Source organism: Myxocyprinus asiaticus, chromosome 5, assembly GCF_019703515.2.
Source record: "Myxocyprinus asiaticus isolate MX2 ecotype Aquarium Trade chromosome 5, UBuf_Myxa_2, whole genome shotgun sequence".
Lineage (NCBI taxonomy): Eukaryota > Metazoa > Chordata > Actinopteri > Cypriniformes > Catostomidae > Myxocyprinus > Myxocyprinus asiaticus.
The window spans coordinates 35,688,300-35,701,691 of record NC_059348.1 but is presented as its reverse complement, the minus strand read 5'-3'; the positions used below and the strand labels follow the sequence as shown (position 1 = coordinate 35,701,691).

The 13,392-nt window shown below is 39.0% G+C and overlaps 1 protein-coding gene across 7 annotated transcripts in view; it reads right to left on the bottom strand.

Annotated features, from left to right (window-relative positions):
* Nucleotides 1-13,392, bottom strand: part of rnf220a (ring finger protein 220a) — a 171,103-nt gene that overhangs the window by 53,884 nt on the left and 103,827 nt on the right. For all 7 annotated transcript variants that reach the window (XM_051699180.1, XM_051699181.1, XM_051699184.1 and 4 more), the window contains exon 3: nt 2,191-2,320. In XM_051699180.1, the coding sequence (XP_051555140.1) occupies nt 2,191-2,320 (130 nt within the window). The remainder of the gene's footprint in view (nt 1-2,190; nt 2,321-13,392) is intronic.

The following is a 13,392-nucleotide window of genomic DNA, read 5'->3' as shown; positions in this document are numbered from 1 at the left end:
GGAAGTGTGCAGGGAAGGAAGTAACCCAGAGATACACAGTGATACCTGGAGGATTGGTGGAGCTATCTGGGGTCTAATCTGTGTTCTTTAGTGATGCCTAAATCTTGTGTAATCCCTGAATGCAAATGTTGTAAATGAATTAAAATGGGATAATCAAATCATGAGCTTCTTTAATATGTGATTCTGTGTGTCAATTTTGAATTTGTTGAAAACATCAATAACTTTTTTGCAATATTATTAACCCATGACACATTTTCCTTGACTAACACCAGTCCTAACCAAGTATGACCCGAAGAAGCATCAAGCGATAAATCCTCTTCCAAATGTTTTTGTCCCATTGTGCAGCATTTTTTATTTCTTTTATTTGCTTTACATTTGGTCAGAATAATTACTTGGCAACTTGTTACTTTGCGTCTAGTTAGGACGAGGTGTAACTGAACATTATCTCATATTCTTATATGCTTTTTAATTTATTTCTCTTTTTGTCTCTATTATGTTAGCATTTGTACAAATGCACAGTTTCAACTGGAGCTGACTTGTACACTGCAATGTTTTTCTTAATAAGTATTTTTGTCTTGTTTTCCAGTAAAAATATCTAAATATTTTTAAAACAAGATATATTTACTTGACAAGAAAAATATCAAAAGATGTAAGTCTTGTTTTCAGAGAAATCTAAATAAAAAATTGTAAACTTTGTGCTTAAAATTTTTTTTAAAAATCTGACAATGGGATAAGAAAAAGACATTTGTTTTCCCTTTGAAATAAGTTTATTTTACTCCATTGCCAGATAGTTTTTTTTTCTTGTTTTAAGAATAAACCTTACAAAATTTTGAAAGATTAATCTGAAAGCAATACAAAATATATTATACCATTTTGTTTGTAAATGTGTCTTAAGAATGTTTACATATTTTGTCAAAACAAGACAAAAAACTAAGACAATAATATTTTGTATTGCTGAAAAAGCATTTCACTGCTTCTGCACTGTGTGTATGTGACAAATAGTCAAACTTTGACTTTGAAAACACAGATTAAGTGGCCATTAACTAAGCATCATTTAGAGGATTTCAGGAAATTCTCAGGAAATCAGTAAAAATTCTGTAAGTGAATTCTATATTCTCATTATTCCTTTTATCTAAACTCTGCTTCCTTCTGAAATCCCTATATACATTCACAATTGCTCTTATTTCCCTTTCTCTCTTACTTTCACAGTATCCTAAATCAGTATTAAGCGATTGGGCTGCCTATGGCTTGTAGAGAGGAAATAACTCTCCCGGCTACAAGCAGGGGTTAAAAGGAGCCATGGGCCCGTAATGCTGAGCAGCATCCAACCCTGACAGACCAGGAGTGATGATGCTATTTCCTTAAATAACCGCCACCATCAAACAGGCAGGAGCGGCAGAGGCCCAGAGCCAAGTCAGTGTCCACAGCCACTGCCCGCAGGGGAGGGCGGCTTACTGCCCTTTATTAATTATTAAAAGATAACTCCTAGTTGCCGTGAGATGGATAACAATCGGGCAGGAAAGACATCCTGCTGAGAACTAATATCTCTCTCTCTCTTTCTCTTTCTGTTTCCCCCCATATTCTGTCCAGAGGCGTAATCTATTAAAAAGGAAAAGTGGACAGGGAGATGCTTAAAGGGGAATGTGTTCTGGTTCCTCTCATCACGATACACAGCGAGGGCTCGGTACATTGTTTCCTATTATGGCTAATATTCCTCCAGGCTCGCAGGATGAGACTTCCTGACTGAAGACAGGGTTTGGGTGGGCAAAGAGTGTTAGATGCTGTATGAAAAGAACACAGTGCTTTAACTTGCTCGGTTGGGTTGATCTACAAGCAGCATGGTCCTCTGCTCCATTGCTCCAAGCTGCCTTGCCCTGTCTGAATGCCTGAGGCAGTGAATGAATGATGGGTTCTGTGCTGGATCTCTGTGATCCTGTTGCCATGCTTAATCTGGTCATTTGAAAGGCCTAAATATATGTGGGCTGATGGATGATAGGAAGGAAAAGCACTTTGCTATCATTGGAACACTACACCAGTACCAGTTGTCCACACCACTAATTTCTCAGATACAACTTTTATGTAAGGGACAGCAGCCAAAGTGTTTCATTTGTTACAGGGAGGATTTGGGTAACCATGACAAGAACTGATGGAGCTGTCAGAATATGGCAAGTACAGATGTGTGTGTTGTACCTGATGTGCATGTGGGTGAGCCTCTCCATCTCCTGCTCCATGTGCTCCTGCAGTTCTCCTGGACGCAGCAACACCTGACAGATGGGGCAGATTGGTGCCTGACTGTCATAGAGTGACACCTTCTTCTTACCTGAAAAAAACAAAAACAAAAAAAAAACAAAAAAAAAAAGACAGAAAGGGAGAAGGAGGGAGACAACAAGGTTAACTTACGGAGTACAGAACTTCCTTGAGATCTACTTGTTGCAAGAATTCTATAAGTTAAAGGAATAGTTCACCCCAAAATTAAAATTCGCTCATCATTTACTCACAATCATGCCATCCCAGATGTGTATGACTTTATTTCTTCTGCTGAACACAAATGAAGATTTTTAGAAGAATTTTTCAGCTCTTTTGGTCCATACAATGCAAGTGAATGGGTGGCAAAATTTTGAAGCTCCAAAAATCACATAAGTCAGCATAAAAGTAATCCATAAGACTCCAGTATTTTAATCAATGTCTCCAGAAGAGATATGATATGTGTGTGTAAGAAACAGATCGCGTTCACATTCTTCATCTTGTGTTTTTGGTGATTCACATTCTTAATGCATATCACCCCCCTACCGGGAAGGGAGAATAATTTTAAGTTAGAAAGGACTTAAATATTGATCTGTTTCTCACCCACACATCATATCACTTCTGAAAATATGGATTAAAACACTGGAGTCAGATGGATTACTTTCATGCTGCCTTTATGTGCTTTTTGGAGTCAAAATGTTGGCACCCATTCACTTGCATTGTATGGACCTACAGAGATGAAATATTCTTTTAAAGATCTTAATTTGTGTTCAGCAGAAGAAAGAAAGTCATATACATCTGGAATGGCATGAGGGTGAGTAAATGATGAGAGAATTTTCATTTTTTGGTAAACTATCTCTTTAAGTTTTGACAAATTCAGGTTTCCTGACTGAAATCGACATGGTTACTAAACAGATTACATAGGATTCTTAAATTAGGATGTCTGTAATATAGCTGCAGGGACTTAAAGACTAGGCCACATTTTACTAATTTAATGAGAGTTTGGGAAATTTGTAGATATTACTGCATATCTTTTACATTCAAGAGTTGTGGTGCAGTGGTTAGTGCACATACTCCAGACACATTGAGCGGTGATGCTCATGTAGGAAATGCTGGTTCAAGTCGAAGTCTGCCTACATTGTCCCGATCCAATTTCCCCTTTGTCTCCCCCCAAAAATCTCTTGTGCCTTCTTCACCATCACTAATAAAAATGAGGCAAAAGTGCCTCTTGTCCAAAAAAACTCCCTTGAAAACAGACTTTGGCACAGTTTTGATTAAGTTTAGAGATGAGCATGGGTCAGATGAGTGCTCAGTGCTGTCTTTTTCTCTCTCTCTCTCTGGACTGTGCGGATTAAGTGGCTCAGATTTCTGCAGGAGAATCCGTCACCCTCTGCCTCCTGTCTCCTGTTCCCTCATTAAACAGATCCACAGCTCCGCACAGACAGTTACGCCACTGAACTTGTGACACTTCATCTCGATCTCGCACATACTTCATACACTTACATTATATACAACACACATATACACACATTGTTTTGTTTTGTATTTTGTATTGTAAATGGACAGTCAGGACTGCTGAAAGGATTATTGGTGCCCCCCTGCCCACCCTCCAAGACCTGTGCATCTCCAGAGTGAGGAAACATGCAGGTAGAATCTCTCTGGACCCCATACACCTCTTTTTGAACTGTTACCCTCTGGCAGGCGCTACAGAGCACTCAGCATCAGGACAGCCAGGATACAAGAACAGTTTTTACCACATGAACAATTAAACTGCCATCAGGACTCTCATACAGCAATAATATAGGCTATAAATATGTCATGTACATATATAAATTCACTCTTATTTAATTAAATAACTGTACATACCCCTACCTTGCACATTTATTACCACTTGCACATGTACATACGCCATTCTATGTTATATGTCCTATTTTTTTTTATATGTCTATTTATACTCTTACATTGTTTTATATTCTGTGTCTCACTGTAATATTCTGTGTGCACTTGCTTGTTTCTCCTATCACCAAAAAAAAAAAAAAAAAAAAAAATCCTTGTGTACGTGAGCACACTTGGCAATAAAGCTCATTCTGGTTCTGATTCTGATAATTTTGTATTTGCATATTGTATGATTTCTATTCTATTCTATTCTATTCAATAAACTTATACACAAAACAAAATTACATTTCATCATACAGTGTAATACAAAGTTATATGTACAACTGTTATCTTCAGTTATCTTAAAACGCAAAAGAAGAGAAAGATGTGACTTCATTTGTAAAAAAAAAAAAAAAACAAAAACAAAAAATAAAACAAGGAAAACAGTCAGATTCTTTGGTGTCTTTGTGCAGCTTTTTATAGTATATCCATAAACAAGCAGGCATGCGTTCATGAATCACATCTCTTTCAACATGCACAGGTGGTCATACTTATTTACGTCAAAGTCTATCCATATTCGAGAGAGCGCTTTGGTGGGTGTATGGTGGCTGTTTGTAAGTAGACTAACACGAATTTTGCATGTGAGTTATCTAAAAAGCTGCTGTGCAATTGTACAAATGAGCAAAAACAATCAGGGACGAGACTTCCTGTTTCCCTCTATTTCTAGATCTCTAAGATGTGGAACTAGCAAATCAAAGCAGCTATTTTTAACCCATTGGACAACAGATGCTCCCCTAAACAGGATACTCTGGATGAACTAAATGTTACCAACAGACTACAGCTGTAAGTCACATGGTGAGTCTGATCACCCAACTCTCAGCACTATGCTCACATAGTGTACACAAACACGAAGTGAGGAAATCACGCATGTCCCAATGTGCCCTTGGAAATTCTCTGAATTATACATGCACTATATAATTCATTAGTTGATACGAAATATATGATATGACACACACTTGTCAGATCATTTCTTCACCTGTCTGCTACAATTTTACAACAATGTCACTTCCATGAAAATGTTTACCGGTAATTCAGACTTAACATATATAAAGATGTTAACATTGTTTCCATTTCAGACACGGAAACTGCAGATGTATTGTGTCCAAATATCAAAGCATATAAATACATAACGAATGTCTGATCTTTTGCAGTTTGGTTCTAATGTCTGGGAGGCAGCTATTGATCGGTTGCAGCATGGGTTAGTGAGCATCTTTTCTAGAGATGATGAGGTAACTTGGGGGCAGATTGCACACAGATGTACAAACATGCACATAAACACACACAGTGGGGCTGTAATCTGTATTTTTTGGGGGGCTGTTTTTCTCTGTACATAAAGCCCCAGGCTCAGTATGAGCACGTCCTTGACTTCAGAGGGCACTATGCGTGTCTCTACATGAAGTGTGTACCATTTGAGAGTGTGATGGATCAGTAACACCTCTGTCGATGCACACACACACACACACACACACACACACACACACACACACACACACACACACGTTGGTGCAGATATCCTTACGAGGACTCTCCATAGACATAATGATTTTTATACTGTATGAACTATAGATTCTATCCCCTAACCCTAACCCTACCCCTAAACCTAACCCTCACAAAAAACTTTCTGAATTTTTACATTTTCAAAAAAAAAAACATTGTTTATAAGCCACATTTATAGCATAATACCCTTTTATTTACCAGTTTGTAGCCTAAAAAATTTCCTCGTAAACCACCCAAACCCGCCCACACACACGCACACACACACACTCACAGACAAACACACAACAAACACTTGAAAATGCACGCATGCACACAAGTGCGCATATATGCGGCAAAGTCCTTGTGGGGGCACATATCCTCAGCACACATATTGGACTGTCAGAACTATTTCCTGCAATGCCACAGATACATATGTGAGGAGCTAGCAGGGTCAGTGTTAGCATCCCAAAACTCCCCCTCCCTCCTCCATACATTTCTCCATCCTCCCCTCCCTCCCTCTCCTGTCCCCAGTCAAGCGTGCCTACACATACCCATCCCCTATATTCTCCAGCAGCACTACTTAACGGCCCCACACTCTGGACACTTTAAGTGACTTTGAAAAATAGGTAATCGATTACAATTCTGTGTGTCTCTGTTTCTCTCACCACCCTTTTCTCGCTCACCCCCCTTTCTCCCCCTTTTCTGTCCAGCAGCATCCTGCACATCTATTTCTCATTTTCTGGCCCTTTGCTTTATTTGTTTGCCATGCTCTCCACCGTCTTATCTCTCCTCACCTATTTCTATCCCTCATTTTCTTTCTTTCTTACTTTCTTTCTTTCTTTCTTACCTTCTTACAAAAATTAACCATTTTAATACCATGTTTTTTTTTTGTTTGTTTTTTTTTTTTGGAAAAGTGCAATGGTAATAACTTAAATACCACAGTATATAAATATGGAAACCATTTAGTAGCCTACCACTTAATATTTTAAAGAACCCTGGTATTACAATCTGATACATCACTGCACCATGAAGCTGCACCAAATAATTTTTTTTGTAAAGATCCTTTCTTTCTCATGTTCTGTACCAGGACTAAAATTGATCAAGAAATTAGGGCAAAAAAATCCCACTAAAAGTGACAAAAATACCCCATATATTTAAAATGTGGAGGCAAAAAATGGCCCTGTAGACAGTTAATTTTGTCTATTATCTAACCTTTTATATATAACATATTCACATACATATTCCATTTTAGGACTACTTAGTGGCCTAAGTTATGGTTTTAGCCACAATATAGTGACCATTTCAATAAATGGATGGCATTTAAAATAGAGGTAACACTTTTCAATAAAGTTGTGTTCATTAACATTAGATGACTACATTAGATAGCATAAACAAACGACTAATGTTAACAAGTACAACCTTAAAGTATTACTAAAATATATGACTTATATATATATGACAGAGTTTATGTTTATGTCAGACACTGTTTTCTACAATATAATTTTTTTTCATATATTTACAGTATATACCCATCTTTACCACATTTCCCTCTCTCTCTCTCTCTCTCTCTCTCTCTCTCTCTCCCTCCACCTCCTCCTTCTCCTTTCTCTCCTCCTCTCCTTTTCTCAGCAGCGGTCAGCTTTATTGCCCTGACAAGATAATTTGAGTTGTGCCAAAGCAATCACCGTCTGCAAGAGTAAACAAAGAGAGGTCCAGACCCATTCTACAGCAGATAAGTCTTTCCAATCCAACTCTTTTTCACACTGTTTCTCTAATGTGGCCATTTGCAAAATGAAATCAGACAACCTGACGTTAGGGTTTGTGTAAGAATGACATAGGTTGCCATTATTCAAAACACTTCACTGCTAAATTATTAAAAAATGTTTTACTCATTTGTTAATACTTGTTATTCATTAGTATTAATGTGTAATTACTATGTAATTAAAATGTACCATGAACACTAATGCAAATTGTAGCTATGTCATGTATTTTCATGTATATTTGTATTTTTCCCTCTTTTTTGTCTATTGACATGTCAGACGGTTTTCCTAATGGAGTGTTACTCTGACTCTGTTATGTGTGCATGATGGGATCTGTTAACAGAACATGTGATTGTGTGTGTGTGTGTGTGTGTGTGTGTCCCTCTGTCTGTGTGTGAGGAGAAAATTAGTGTGTGCCTCATGAAACTGGCTCTTTAATTCATCTGTACACAATCAATGGGCTCAGTAATGGAGTCATGATGGTTCGGTCAAGCGCTTGTCTGGACCTTAACCACCTCCCTGTCACTTGTCTCCCTGAACACACACACACACACACACACACATACACACACACACACACTCGCACATACAGACAGCTGGTCATTTGGCAGCTTTGATGTTAACACAAGACGGAGAGCAATCACACAATAGAAGACACACTAAATCATCTGTCCATCTTCGCAAAGACTCATGAATGGCAATAGAGCAAAGGGGTGTGTATTTGTGTGTGTGTTGTGTGTGTCAAAGTGGCCATGGGTTTGCAAACACCTTAAGTGTGTGTGTCACAAGCTTCACATATATCCATGTATGTGTGATTGTGTGTGTGTTAGTGTGGTGGTCTAATGTTTTTCCTATAGACCGAACCATTATGTGGCATGCAGTGTAGTGCTGGTGTCCACATCCTCCCCAGAGAGGATTGACTAATACATACAGCCAGTGATTAATCATTTCTCCCTAGTGAGGGCTGCAGGGCCACGGACATACATGCACACACACGCACGCACAAACACACAAGTATATAAAGACCTTCAACCTTAGACACACCCAAATACAAATTAAATTTGAATACGAAAAATATCACAAAAGTGCTGGGTTATTATAGCTTTTAATTTCTAATTCAGCTTTTGTTTCCATTTCATTTTCAATTTGTTCTTTCAAATTTGTTTCATTTTTGTTAGTTTTCCCTCTATTGTTCAGTGTACAGTTTTAGTTTTTGTAAGTGTTTTTCAGTAGCTATATGGTTTTATTTAAGGTTTAGTATTTTAAAGCTGCCATATATATATATATATATATATATATATATATATATATATATATATATATATATATATATATATATATATATCAATCAGTTAATTATATCATTAACTGATATAATGTGAATATGTTTAACAATGTTACATTTCTCAGGGCTGTCTAATTTTATCAGCTACAGTATCTAGCAGCATTTTCATGTTTAATCCAAGATGTTTGCAGTGATGTAATTTTTTTTTTTTATATATACTGTGAATCAAAAATAAAAACAAAAAAATATTTAAAATTATTATTTATTTAGTCATACAAATGAATTTTTAGTTAATACATTTTAGTTTACTATCAGTTTTTATAGTTATGAATTTGTACTTATTCATTTATTTATTTTGCTTTATTTTAGTTGACAAAATGTTCTCATATAGCTTTGCTTTCAGTTTTCCTTAACAATATTGGATAACACTGTCGGTTACCCCATCTACACCACATGCGGTCCCTAAAGTGTCCTTTTCCTCTTTCTTATTCCCTCCATCTCTCTCATTCGCTCTATCTAAGGAAGGTGAGTGATGGCTAGCAGAAGACAGAGAGATAAATCCTGAGGTATGGAGGGGGTTTGGCGCATGCTGCTTGTCAGCACGTTAAAGATGATTAATGTGGGATGCCCCTCTACGTCGGACCCCTGCTCGGAGAAAGGTGGGGACTCCGTTTAATCTGAGGGGCCAGCGAGACCAGCACACAGAGAGGGGCAATAACAAGGAAATAGGACTGACAGAACTTTTTAGTGCTGAGATTTCTCACCTAAATGCCATGCTGTGAGAGTGAGGCACAGAGAGAGAGCTAGAGAGAGATAGAGAGGGGGATGTCTGTGACAGCTCTGACTGAGTGTTAGCCTGATCTTCTCTAATTTGCTGAGATGGATCATCTCATCTCTTTCTCTCCCTTTCTAGCTCTCTCTCTCTCTCTTACCTCTTTTTTCTCTCTCATGACCATAGCACACCTTTATCAGAGTACATCCTTTCACCCAGACCTTCAGTGTGATAGCACAGCCAATGAGAGCCAGAGCTAGCGGCCTCTCTGTGCGTTAGACGCTCCCTAATTATTAAAAGCACTTTCATCACACATAACCTCTTCCTAACCCCACTGATAGCACAATTACACAATGGATGGCTGAGTTAGCGCATGTTAATATCCCTTGTTGGACTTCAGCAGAGAAAGAGCATCAGAATTGTTCTCTCTCTGCTCAGAATGAATATCCATGCTGGTCCAGGCTGGTTTATGCTGGCGTTTTATCCAAAACAAAACATGTACTGGTGTTTTGAACAGGGCTGTTTTTCTCACTGCTTCTGAGTAGGCAGAACTGAGCTAGCTTGGCCGCTGACTGTGTGGTGATGTAGCATTTGTGTCTAGCTGCCTCTGACACTCCTTGCATGTTGTTTTACAAGCCGCTGTGTAAAAAAGAGACAGAATAAGAGCTCCACAGAAGCTGCCTCAAACGCGCTCTCCCCTGGTAGCTGGCAGCCCGCCACCGGCAGCTCCGGCTGGGGCTGTAAGCTGTCTGCCTCTCCTCTCATTTAGCATCACGCAACATAACTCAAACAGTAAGCAGCTATTTATATAACTGCTTCCAAATGCACAATCAACCTCCACGCTTCCATATCTGTGTCTAGAATAGACAGCGCAGCAGATACAGTGAAATGTTTAGATAAAAAATGTATGTATAATGTATCAATGTACAAAGCATCAGTTAAAGATTTTATCGGCATACATTTATAATCACAGCAACACCCAGCGTGTAGGCAAGTCCTACTTTGAGCTTTTAAACATTACTTTCATAATTGCGGCAAATTCACTAGTTCAATGGCTTTAATAGTCTTCATCTGGTTTGCTTGGAGAAAGCAGTAAGTTCTGAGCATAGGTGTGTGTGCCACGCATGTGTGTGTGTGTGTGTGTTTGGTGAACTGAACAGAGAGCTCTTAACACACTGGCGAGAGAACAAAGCTGCCACCAATAGGCGCAGGGAGGCAACAGGCTTTTTGAAATCTCTTTTTGCTAACAGTGCACCCATGCTGAGCTGAGCTCAAGAGGGACGTGGTAGAGAAGGGCTACCCCACATATACAGTATACACACATCCTGCCAGGCTAACCTGGGAATGACTGAATTCACATGCCCCAACTGCCTCCTGTTAAAAGGATGTTTCTAGGCACAGGCGAGCTAGACGGTCATGCAGGGTGGCACCTGCTTGGGAGGGGGGTGGGGAATAATCAAAGAGGAAGCTGCCAACACCCCCCCCCTACAGGTGGGCACCCTAGAGATCTCTCCTAGGGTTCCAGAATAGTCTGAAATGGCCCTGACTGCACCCATATGCATACTATACCAAACAGATCCCAGCTTACATAAAACAAAAAACTGACCAAAGTCTGACCAAGGATGTAACCCTAAGTTTGGTGGAACCAAATGTCTATCTTTGAAAATCCTTTATATAGATTGACCACTATATACTAGTATATACATTTAAATATGAACAGACCTCTGAAATGAATGGAACACCAAAAGGGTAGATGGAAGTTTTGAAGTTTTTGATTTCTAATACTAATACCACAATTAGTGCTGTCACACATATTATCGGGTGCTCATGTGTACCAAATTTTTTATTATTAAGGTCTAAAGGTGCTAATATAAACTATATTAATTTGAAATACACCAGTCCTCCCCAGTTAAAAATATTTGCTCTCCTTTTCCACCCTGAATACCCATTTCATCTTTTCATACCAGAGCACAGTTAAACGTGCTTCCTAGCATGCATCAAGTGTTTAAGCGTGCCTCATTCTGTCCCCCATCCCTCTCTCCGCCTGCCCTTAAACACGCCAACATCAGTAAACAGTGAAATCTCTCAGCCTCTTACCGAATGTAACCACATTACATTGTCTGATAACGTCGTCAAATAATGCCCGATAAGAGGAATTTGATTTAATTCAGAGATGGCTTTTTTCTCTCCCTTTCAGAGGCTTCACTTTTCTTCTCCTTGCTTAAGGCCACACAGACACGCACACACACCTCTTTATACTCTGCATCTTCTAAAATGACACTGCCTTGTATGTGCAATCAAATAAATCCAGCGAGGCTGTCAACCTTCATTTTTTTGCCTCCTCTCCTCCCTAAATCAGAGCAAGGTGAGCTGCTACGAGTCATCTCCATAATGGGAAATATGTGCTTTATACGCAAAAGGAGGGGAATTAGACTGATAATGGGACCGGCCCAGGCTCTGTGTGTATGTGTGAGCTTTTCCACTTTATTGTAAGTGAGCAAATTGTAAGTGAGCAAAGGAAAGCTTAAGCAAGCTGGACAGTTGCTAGGCTGATTACTCAGGGTTAGGTGAAAAAAAGGGGAGGGGAATGAGGCATCTCGCCTCATTCGAGAGGACGTCTGATGAAATGGAACGAGGTCATCCTCAGTTTGGGACCTGACGAGTGCAGACACTGGCATCCGTGCTAACAGTGAACACGGAGGCCGATCAACGCTGACAGTGATGCATTGTGCTGTTAAACAGCAGCTATACACACCCCTGATCAAGCAGCACGCACATCACACACACATACGCAGGGTGTCATGTTTAAAAAGGCAAAATCAATCAGCACCAGAGAGAGGAGTGGTTCTCTGTCTGTATCGCTCCGTCATTCACTCTCAGTGGCTGGATCAGCAGGGAGGAGTGTTTTTCTGAAGATGATATCGGTTTGATGTGTGTAATCAGCATATGTGCAGGTGTACAGATGATGCGCTGGCAGTCGTGTGGAAATGGGAGCCAGTTATTAAGGCCAAATTCATAACAATGTTCATCAGAGGGGAGGAGACGTCATTGTCAAGACGCACAAACAACTTTAAGGACTTTTTAAAGGGCAAAATGGAAAATGACAAGTTTATATACTGTACATATATTGTTTGTCAGTGGTACATGTTTGTGCATTTAATTTGAGAGCATAGTCTTGAGAATAGCGAGAATATCGGTTACAATTTCGATAATGGTGTCCACTTGGCCAATTAACAGACGTGTTACTTCCTCATTTTGTCGATTACAAAATCTACCTTGTTAATAACAGCTTTGTCAATAGAGTGCAACAGTGCCCGTCAACGTTTTTAGCTGTCTTGGTTCTGGAAATGTCTTTCCCATTAATTTCTTTCCATTGGGCTTTCATAAAAGTCTTGACGAAAGTGTTCTAAGCCGTGAACCAAACCAACCAAATCCGTGGCGAATCACAAAATTGCAAGCTTTGATTAGAAGCAATGCAGTAATAAAAAATCTGATATGAAGATGAAGGTACAAGACTGTGTACTTACCGTCTTTAATGAGGGAAGGAATTACAATCCCATGAAGCATTGCAAATGGCGTAATCAATTAAAAAATTATGGAAATATATGAAACTATTGATTAAAAATAGTTGATTATAAGAAGCAATTTATTTATTGCAAAATATTCAGATATACACAAATACATAAGTAGTTTGAGAGTGTAGTGAGACCAACGCAATTGTGTTATTCAAATCACAAAATAAAAGTGGGCAGTTGCTGCAGAGGCATTTGCTGTGACTCACATATTGGTGGATCATGCTCTTCAGGATCATGGGTGTAGTTCTTCACCAGAAGTATCGCTACTAATCATGTTTTATTTTTTTATTATTATTTATTAAAATAATGCAGACTGATGCTTTAACAGGAGCAAATACCGTCGAT